The 10,045-nt window shown below is 37.3% G+C and overlaps 1 protein-coding gene across 2 annotated transcripts; it reads right to left on the reverse strand.

Moving 5' to 3' along the window:
• Positions 1–398: 398 nt before the first annotated feature.
• Positions 399–9,840, reverse strand: LOC137739040 (ABC transporter G family member 29). Of its 2 annotated transcripts, none has more exons than XM_088700283.1 (21): positions 9,349–9,840; positions 7,074–7,283; positions 6,822–6,906; positions 6,575–6,734; positions 6,133–6,209; positions 5,992–6,045; positions 5,800–5,890; positions 5,306–5,607; positions 4,544–5,142; positions 4,303–4,463; positions 3,929–4,038; positions 3,683–3,836; positions 3,417–3,572; positions 3,156–3,250; positions 2,728–3,060; positions 2,261–2,632; positions 2,031–2,164; positions 1,726–1,953; positions 1,459–1,630; positions 1,102–1,356; positions 399–808 (listed from the first exon to the last, which is right to left on the reverse strand). In XM_088700283.1, exons 1-21 carry the CDS (start codon positions 9,711–9,713, stop codon positions 536–538), a joined length of 4,386 nt encoding a protein of 1,461 aa, XP_088556409.1. In that variant the 5' UTR covers positions 9,714–9,840; the 3' UTR covers positions 399–535. The 2 variants fall into 2 exon arrangements, with proteins under 2 accessions (XP_088556409.1, XP_068334613.2); XM_068478512.2 differs by having other exon boundaries at positions 3,156–3,331.
• Between the last annotated feature and the right edge of the window lie 205 nt (positions 9,841–10,045).

Raw genomic sequence — 10,045 nt, forward strand, 5'->3', positions numbered from 1 at the left:
GGTGCTGGTGGTGAAAACTCAAATAGCATGATGGGTGAGTAAAAGAAGGGTATTCTCGAATGTCTAGTAAATTATTTTTCAAGTGCAAAAACATGTGAGAGTAAATTCGGTGTCCAAAGACAAAATTTGGTTGTACTGCAAACCACACTAAAAAAAAAAAAAAAAAAATTACTCACAATTCGTTAAGGTCTTGCACCATTTCAGCTCAATTCACATGGCCCAATGGACCCTTCACTATATCTTCAGATTGTTTCACATTTTTCTTTAAAATTCATGTTCTGTTCTCAAATTATATTTTCTATAAAACTTGCACAAACACATTAAACTCGACAATTTAACACAATAGGTAAAGTGGTATAAAATATATGTACTATATCGACCTAACACCAACAATCCACTTACTTTCTCAAAGGAATTATTCATTTTTAAATTGCCTCCTCCATTTCTTGGGTACAATATTTATTACAAACATTACATTTCTCACTTTCTGTAACACATATGTATATAGAACACATACGGTATACCAAGAATTCCTCTATCTAATTTGGAAATTGAGTATCTTTATGCAATAGGCAAACATGAAGGCAAAGAAGAGCGCGAAGCCGACAAGAACTCCAGCAACTGGTCCCATGAAATTTGGATTATATCCAAAATAGTTTTCTACATACCATTTCACAGTTGGGTCAGGTGTTAACCCAGGTGCTTTAATGGTGTCCTCAACATCACCATATTGTGACACAATCAATCCATACACCGTCCACGCTACCGGGCATATCCAGTAATACCAAATCCACCACTTGGGTATTTTCTGCAAATTCGAAAGTTCAAGCCGTCGTGTTAACAAAGGTTTATAATGAGTTATGATCACTTGGTCGACAACTAACCATGGTAATCAACTGTCGGATCAAGATTCAGTACTTTATATTCAAAATTTAGTTCTCGAGAATGTATTTTAGTTGCCTTTTGGAATTAATTAATGTGATCCAAATCCAAATCAGTTGCTGATCCTGGATATCACAGTGAATGGTGACTAAGGGATCATAACATATCATTTATAGCTAAATTTGAAATAGCTTCTTGTAGGAAGAAGAATACCCTTACCGGTCTTGGTATGAAGAAACCCGAGAAGAGGTTGAAGAATGAATAAAACGTCGATGCCAATATGGCTGCTACTTGGTGGTTTGGTGAGATGGCGACAGTCATCATTCCGTAATATGTGAAATAAAGGAATGAGATGAAGTTGACAAAGAAGAACCAGAAGAATTTTTCCGCTGTCCATTGAAAGCTCACCATAGCATACACAATCAGCACATAATATACAGTTTGAACAAACACATATGGTATTTCAACAACCACCTGCATGCCATAGGGATGATTTTTAAATCAATGCCATCGGATATCTAAATGTGACCGAATGCAAAGATATCTACTTATATACGCTATAACCCCTCAATGTACCTGTGCTAGTGCATAAGGTAAGGCAGAGTACATCCCAGCAGCTCGTTCTCGATAAAATACTGCTCTTTCAGTGGCGACTACCGGCTGCACTGTTGAGCAGTTATTAATTCCAATGGAAAGTACAGCATTATACATGGCTCCAATAATCATGGTCAGGTCAGCTGAGCTTTCTCTGAAAGTTAAAAGACAATTCTAGTTGATTGAGGGTCTACATAAACTCTTGAATTTGTAAAGTCACGACTCACGAGAAGCAAGTCGATCACAAACCTTTTGGCGCCAACCTTCCAGAAAATAGATCCAACCAGGAGGGCAGAGGCAAAGGTAAAAAAGAACCTAACAAGGATATAATCAGGACTTCTCCAGTAAGTCCACCAGTGCTTCCAAAGGCAAGATTTGAACTGCTCCCACATTGATTGAGAATACTGAGATGGAAAATACAGATCATTTGCTCCTGGTGGTGGTATGCTTAACTCTGTCACTAAAGCTTTGTTTCTCCTGGTCATATGCCCAAAGTCAGCCAAATCCTAAAATCTACACATTTTGTTTTTCTCTAGGGTTTCTTTTTGACTTACTGGTACAAGGAAGATGACTTGTAGTGTTGAGCAAAGTCGATTTCAACCCGGAGCTCAGTTGCTGCCGAACTCACCTCAAGCATCCATGTTGCTGGATTATACTTTTCTTTAATTTTTGGAACACCAGGAACTGCCTGCAATAGGTCAATGAATGTGTCCTTACGTAGTAATTCATTCTTTGTTTTTGTACAACATTAAGATGAAGAAAAATATTTTGGGCAGGTAAATACCTCAAAATATTCCACGACCTTGTGAGAATTGCGGCCCAATGGTCCGGAGTATATCAACTGTCCTCTCTTCATGAGTAGCAGCTCATCAAAGGCCTCAAAGATATCTATGCTAGGCTGATGAATTGTGCAGACAACTGTTCTACCAGTGTCCACCGTATTTCTAACCACCCTCATAACAATGGCAGCTGCCCTTGCATCAAGACCTGATGTTGGCTCATCCATGAAAATGATCGAGGGATTAGCAACGAGCTCAACTGCAATTGTCAACCTCTTTCTCTGTTCGGTTGATAACCCGGTAACTCCTGGAAGCCCCACTAAAGCATCTTTGAGACCGTCAAGCTCAACCAGTCCCATCACTTCATCTACAAAGGTCTGAAAACATAACAAAACAAAGGGAATGCAGTTTTGGCAATCAAATAATCATGCTATACATTGTTCAGAAAAGTATTCCAAGTCATAAGTTTTACCATCTTTTCCTCTTTGGTGACTTCTTTAGGGAGCCGAAGGAAAGCTGAATAAATCAATGAATCCTTGACAGTGACTTGGGGTGAGTGGATATCATTTTGTTCACAATAACCAGAAATTCTGGCAAAGGTTTCTTGTTTCTTAGGGTACCCAGAAATTCTAATATCACCTTCAATGTAGCCACCTGTTTTTCTTCCTGCTAAGACATCCATCAAAGTTGTCTTCCCCGCCCCGCTGACTCCCATTAGAGCTGTCAAGATCCCAGGCCTAAAGGCACCAGTTACTTCACAAAGTAGCTGAAGCCTGTCCTCTTTTACTCCTCCTTCCTTCATTTTCTGTCAATCAAACGATAATTACACCAATAATGTTTAGAATCACAACTAATCATTTGAGATGAATAAAGAGTGCCATTGGGGAAAAGAAATATTACGAGGGGCACGTCCACATAGTAATTAACACTGTCAAAGGACATTGCAAGAGGAGTATAGGGAAGAACCATTCCTCTCTTTAGGGTAACAACATTTCCTGCTTCAAGAGACAAATTAGCATTTCTACCAAGTCTATTCGCATTTGATCGACTGCCCAATCTCCATATTTGCATTTCTCCTAAAAGATTATTAGGCCTGGTGTCATGGATAATAGTACGTTCACATTGCATAGCTAGAATTGTGAGCATTGATTTGTTTCTTACCTGAATTGTTTCCATCAGAAGAAGATAATGATCGAAAAATTGGATCCGTCTTTAATTTGGGTCTTCTGAAATTCTGGTCATCCTTCGATTCTTCTTCATCTGCTCTTATTTCCGCTGCTACTTCTTCAGATATCATAGGCTGTGGCTTTCCAAGAGCTAACTTATTGAAATAATTAAGAGCATAAAAAAATGTCACCTCAAAACTACAATTAAAGCAGAAAGTCAATGTTACACCATTACATAAAAAAAGTAATGTGCACTCTTACGATTCAGGTACATAAGTACGAGTGTGAAAAGGATGTTGAAGAAAACTGCAAATCCGACAAGAGCTGCAGAGCCAATCCAAACCCAGTTTCTGTCAGGGAAAACACCAAAGTTCTCAAGCACTGCCACACCCAATCTGGTGGCATTATCTGAAGCCTGCAGCATATTAAAGTTCATTTCAGGAGCTACCCTTTATAAAATCAATCCAGCTTATTATAGATGTATGGCAGGGAGCAATTAAGCGTTACCAGTTTGTTCATCCACCTCGGTGCAAACATTTCGTTTACAGTAAGAGCATTGAAGCCATATGCCATAGGTGAAATCCAGTAGCTCCACACCCACCACTTTGGAATTTCACCTGTCACACATAAAACAACTCTTTGACTATTCTACGAGGTACTAAATTTTTCATTTCACCTGTTAGCTGCCACAACTCATATCGAATCTACTACCTATACGTACTTAAAGGTTTTTTTTATATGAAATAAACCAAGAATTCTGATTAAACAAAATAGAGATAAGCGTGTGTGTGCACACACACACGTGTGACCATAGTTACAAAACTGTATATATCATAGTGTCTTCTAAGGTTGATAAATATGGTATTCAATTTGGTACTGACCTCGAGGAATTAAGAAACCTCCAAGTATAAAAACAATCATCAGACTGATACTCCCGCCAGTGTTGGAAATGATCATGGTCCTGCAGACTCCAGCAATAAGCCTAAACATCCCAGCAGCCATTTGTTGGATCAGAAAAAACAGCAATAGTTGGTTGAAAAATCTGCAAAAAAGTGACAGCTGTGATCAGAATCTCGAAAAGTAACAAGTCAGAGATGAAATTAAGGGAAAAAAATGTAGTACCTGCTAGCTTCAGGTGCAAACCCAATTGTGTAATACGTAATGCCAACCCAAATAGTGGATTCTAAAAGGGATATAGGAATCCGGAGTAGGACACATGGGAGAGTGAAAGTCCATGCTGGGTGGAAAAGAAGGTCTCTGTGCTTGTAAAATACAGGGAGTCTTGCAATGGTCAGTGAGAGCTCAGAGAAACCATTAAACAAGTTAGTGACCAGGGAAAATATAATTGCACTGATAAACAATGCACCATCATTTTCATTTTGGGTGTGCATTTGGGTCCTTAAGAATACGGTAGTTGCTACAATTGCCACTATACTAATTTGGACCATCTTGAAAATGTAAACGAAAGAGTTTCTTTTTATCAGCAACCATTCCTTGGCAAAACAGGCCTTGAGAAGTTCCAATTTGGGTATTGAATATCTTGTGAAAACAAGGGCTGCTCTATGCCCTCGGGACTTATTGTAAGGGATTGAGAGCTCATTTTGGAGACTCATTCCCACATGGAACCGCTTGAACTGGTTTGCGAATTCAGTGACTGATATGTATCGGTATGGCTTGCTTCTGTCAGCCCAATATTGCTCTTGGTCTTTCCTTGAGGTTACCTGAAAAAGTTGATCAAAAAAATTTAATCAGTCTAACATTTTCTCAACTCGAACTCAGCCAAATTTAACTGTCTAAAATGTCAGGCCTTCTTTCCTCGTTACTTCTAATAAGATGTATCACAACCTACGTACCATTTTAAAGTGAGACCTATCAAGAAATTACCTCTTGTAAGAACTCAGCAGTTCCCTTTCGTTCGGGGCATCGAAATCCACAACTATCAAAGAACTCCAATATATGCTCACGTGGCCCCTGATAGACAATATGGCCCTTTGACAAAAGGATGATATCGTCAAAGAGATCAAATGTCTCAGGAGCTGGTTGGAGTAGGGACATCAAAATTGTGGCCTCAGTAATGTGTACAATTTGCTGCAAGCACTTCACTATTTGATATGTTGTAGAGCTATCTAGACCCGTTGATATCTCATCCATGAACAATGCTTTTGTAGGCCCAACAATCATCTCACCTGTATTGACTCATATATATATATATCTACCTTGGGATTTTATTGTATTAAATAACATTGTTTTCCATCAGCGACACTATTAGTTCATATCTAATCCGTATTATATATTGAACCTCTACTTATTAGCAAGTTCATCACAATCAGAATTTTCTTTAGTGGCCATAACACAACAAGGAAAGGGTGGGAATTGACCTGTGGTTACTCGTTTTTTCTGCCCACCAGATATCCCTCTCTGCATCTCATCTCCAACAATTGTATCCTTGCATATATCGAGCCCCAAAATCTGTACAATATTAAATCGAAAACATAATCGAGAATGGTTGGATACCAAACAAAGAATTAAAACGATCAATTATCTCATTTTGAAGTTTGGTATTTACTTACTCTGAGAGTATAGTCAGTAATGAGACTACTCTCAACTCCTCCCATTGATGTAGCCTGAAATAAACCAGAAATCCAGAAATATAAGCTAAATAAATCATGCTTTTAAGCAGAGTTTAGGGATGTGGCATGAATATACGTTACCTTCATGAAAAGGTCAATATCTGCCTCAGGAAATATGCCAGCGTCCTTTTCTCTTCTAGCAAGCTCACAAAGAAGTTCTATGACCCAAAGCTTTTTTTATTATAATGTTAATTCATTTCCAAAATTACATGAAAATAAAGGGCTTGTTAGGTATACATGATTGGATTGAAATGGATAACCCATTAAAGTAAAGGTATCTTGAAGGTATAAATTATAAAATTATGACCGCCAAGAGGATAGGATGGATTACTCATGACGAAAACATATCCATTCCAATGCCTCTCGAAATAAAAAATCATTCACTACCACCTTCAATATACCTTGAAATTAGAGAAATAAACATTCCATGTCAACCATGTGTACCAAACGAACTCAAAAAGAGTAAACTAATTTTGACAATATAATGGAAGATATGGTTTCGGTTTGGTTCAGCTGTGGTTACCATATCGAGTCCCAACTCCTTGGCACCTAGCGGAAAAATCTAGAGTTTCTTTGACTGTCATTTCTCCTATATGAACATCATTTTGGCTAATATACGCAGATGTCTTCTGTGGCACAAAATCATGTAGCCTGTACCCATTGTAAGTGATATCTCCTCTGACCTATTCCGGATCCATAAAAGCACATTGAGTTGTGATCAAAAGTTAGGCTAATTGATAAAAAAACATACGATTGAGATGACCCCTGACCTTCAAGCTTGGCTCCAATTTCCCAGCTAGTGCCAGCAAAAGTGTTGTTTTTCCAGAGGATGGAGGACCTAATAAAAGGGTCATCCTAAAACAGAATTATAAGGATTACAATTACATAAAGTGTTATTCTCATGAATAATTTAATTAATATATCTTAACAGCTGAATAAAAAGATTAATTAAACTTGTGGGAACACAAGTTTTGACTCCACCTTTGATTTGATAATTCTAGCAAGTGTTCAACTATGCTTACCTCGACGGTTTAACAATGCCAGAGGCATCTTTGAGAATTGTTTGATTTGTTTTTTTAGCTAATCTAATCCCAATTAAGCCAAGAGCTGATTCTGCAATGTTCCGAGTAACATTTGGGAGAGTGGGAAGAGCTCTGCTGCCAATATGGCTATCGGCTTCAACTGTCAAGTGCTCAAACCTAACTTCTACAGTAGGAAGTTTGATACCCACCCTGAAATTAATTACAACATGAGGACAAAAGTTCATTAGGTACATGTATGAAATGGATGTTCCATGTCCAATTTGATGTAACATAATTAGTAGGGTGAATGAGAAACTCATTCTAATTCCCCTCAGAATAAAAGAGTTGTCTGAAAGTTCTTTTTTACCTAATGTTTTTGGCTCTTAAGAAACTAGAACAGACTATACTACCTTTAAATACTACAAATAAAAGAACAATAGAATGAGAAAGTGATAGGAACTAGTGGAAAACTCCAAAATCTTGGATACGGGGAATTAATAAAAAAAAAGCAAGTCAATCTATAAAACTTGAGAAAAATAGAAATAGGATTTGAACAAATCATTTTTCTCTCCCTACTCACCCTAGTTTCTTCCGACTCTTGTATTGACTAAATAAAAGGACAAAAGGTGTGCGGGCCATGTCATTTTACAAAATAGAATGAGAAAAAAAATAGAAAAAATTTGTTTTTTAATACAATGATATGTGTACGCTAAAGGGTGGGGAGCTTAGGCTAAGCCACACAATAGGCCAACCGTAATAATTTGGTTTTATTATTGTCAAACACCTCTCACTTATAAGTAAAGATGAATGTTGCTAAATTGTATTACTAAGTCCTGCAAGAATACCAAACTTAAAATATAAAACTTTTTTTCTTTTGACAAACGATAGTGTTACTGTGTTAAATTTTTAAATGTTAGGCGGGAGGATTGGTAGGGATCAAACCTGCACAAGGGTACATGGGCTATTTTGGTTTCTGTGAGTGCGGTCAAGCGCCATATAAAAAAACATAAAACTAAATTAAGTACAGGGAAATTTTTTTGTTTGTGTGCGAATCTACTTAGTGTATTTGATGCATATCTAAGTTTGTTTCCCATTCGTGAATAAGCCAATCACAATGGAAATAAAATGATATTTCCTGGTTTTTTTTTTTTTCCTAGCATTACCAAACACTAAATACTTTCCCATAACAAGGGACATAAATCTTCTATTTCTCATTCCCTCATAAAGACATTGAGAATTAATTTCCCATTAATTTCTTTATGCGTACCAAACACTAACTTGCTCGACCTGCGCATAACACCGGGACGAGTCTATTGGTCATGAGTCATTACAATTAAGAAAGAGACGAGGGAAGAAAGAAAATGGGAAAGGACAATGAAACAAATAAAGCACCCAACATTTTGTAGTAGGCTAGTAGCCATATAAATAAATGAAATTAAAAAAAGAAATACTATGATAGTAACTGATTCAACAAAATGTTGGACTTAGCCGCACATGAGCAACCATCCATAGCAATGCCATATATAATAACTGCAGTCCTAGTTAAACTTAAACCGACCACATTTATTCTTTGAAATTACATAAAATGACAAATCTAAGCATTTGCGAGGCATTCCATAACAAAGGTAGATTTATATTATGTTGGAAGAATTCTAGGAGGCATGAACCCTCTGCAATACATAGATGACACCAACAGATGGTTTTTCTTTTATTAATTAGGGTTTTGGAGAGAGGATCCATGCCGGATCCTCTTTGTGAGGACCTGGGAATCCTCCACTCATATTTGTTCATCGTACATCGTGCGGCCAGTTTTTGTTAGGTACGGTTTATATCCAATTTTAAATAAAAAAATTTACAATGATTTCTGACCATACAATGTACGATGAACATACATTTGTTCATCGTATATCGTGCGGCCAGTTTTTGTTAGGTACGGTTTATATCCAATTTTAAATAAAAAAATTTACAATGATTTCTGACCATACAATGTACGATGAACATACATTTGTTCATCGTATATCGTGCGGCCAGTTTTTGTTAGGTACGGTTTATATCCAATTTTAAATAAAAAAATTTATAATGATTTCTGACTATACAATGTACGATGAACATATGTAATTGGAGGATCCCCAAGATGCTCACAAAGAGAATCTGGCGAGGATCTTTTGAGGGTATTTATAGGTAATAGGTGTGGGAAATAGGAATAGGGGTGGGAATAGCGCAGCATTGTAAATGAAATAATTTGATCTTTACTAAAGATAAAATAAGAACTTACTTATCAATTCTACTTCTAAACTTCTTCAAGAACCTCTCATTGTCTTCCTCGGCAATCTTAAAAGTGCCGTCGATGAATTTCTGACGGTCGATTAGGTCGAGCTTCAGAACATCTACTTCCTTATGCACTACTTTGTTGTTGTTATTTCCTTGAGCATCGGTTTCCACAAAGGATTTGATGATGCTTGTTCTCAGCCGATTATATGTGGGCAGTCTCTCAATGGCAGCCCATGTCAGAGCTTCTTCTTCTTCTTCCATTCGACTGTTTCGACGAGAGTGTGTGGCACTTAAAATCGCATCCTCCACGCTTCTGCTGAAGCTACGGTGCCTTTCATGCGAGTCCTTTAGTCTCTCCGTTCCATCCATTATTTTTTCAGTTTCTCACCACACCTGAAATTTAACAAGTCTATTAGTAAAAATGGAACAAACCGAGATGATAAATTAAAAAAACAACAATGCCTCACTGGATTATACATACACCAAATTCTAGTTGTGGATTCCCCCCCCCCCCGAAAAAGCTAGGTAAAGATACGAGATCATAAGAATATGTTTTACATTCGTTTTTTAATTTTCTTGTCAACCAAACAAGGGATTACGAAGAACTCAAACTCAAAGGAATGCATAGTTATACTTGTGTTTCATCAGTGACGAGGGTGATGAATTTGTAAGTGGTTACCTGTCTATTTCTTTGCAGTTTC

The sequence above is a fragment of the Pyrus communis genome, chromosome 9 (assembly GCF_041283825.1).
Source record: "Pyrus communis isolate YQ-2024b chromosome 9, ASM4128382v1, whole genome shotgun sequence".
Classification (NCBI taxonomy): Eukaryota; Viridiplantae; Streptophyta; class Magnoliopsida; order Rosales; family Rosaceae; genus Pyrus; species Pyrus communis.

Coding starts and splice junctions, on each gene's coding strand:
- LOC137739040 (XM_068478512.2), bottom strand. CDS start 9,713: ATGGATGGAACGGAGAGACTAAAGGACTCGCATGAAAGGCACCGTAGC. Junction 3,061..3,155: donor ACTATGTGGACGTGCCCCTC/GTAATATTTCTT, acceptor TTTGATTGACAG/AAAATGAAGGAAGGAGGAGT. Junction 1,357..1,458: donor TACCTTATGCACTAGCACAG/GTACATTGAGGG, acceptor TATGGCATGCAG/GTGGTTGTTGAAATACCATA.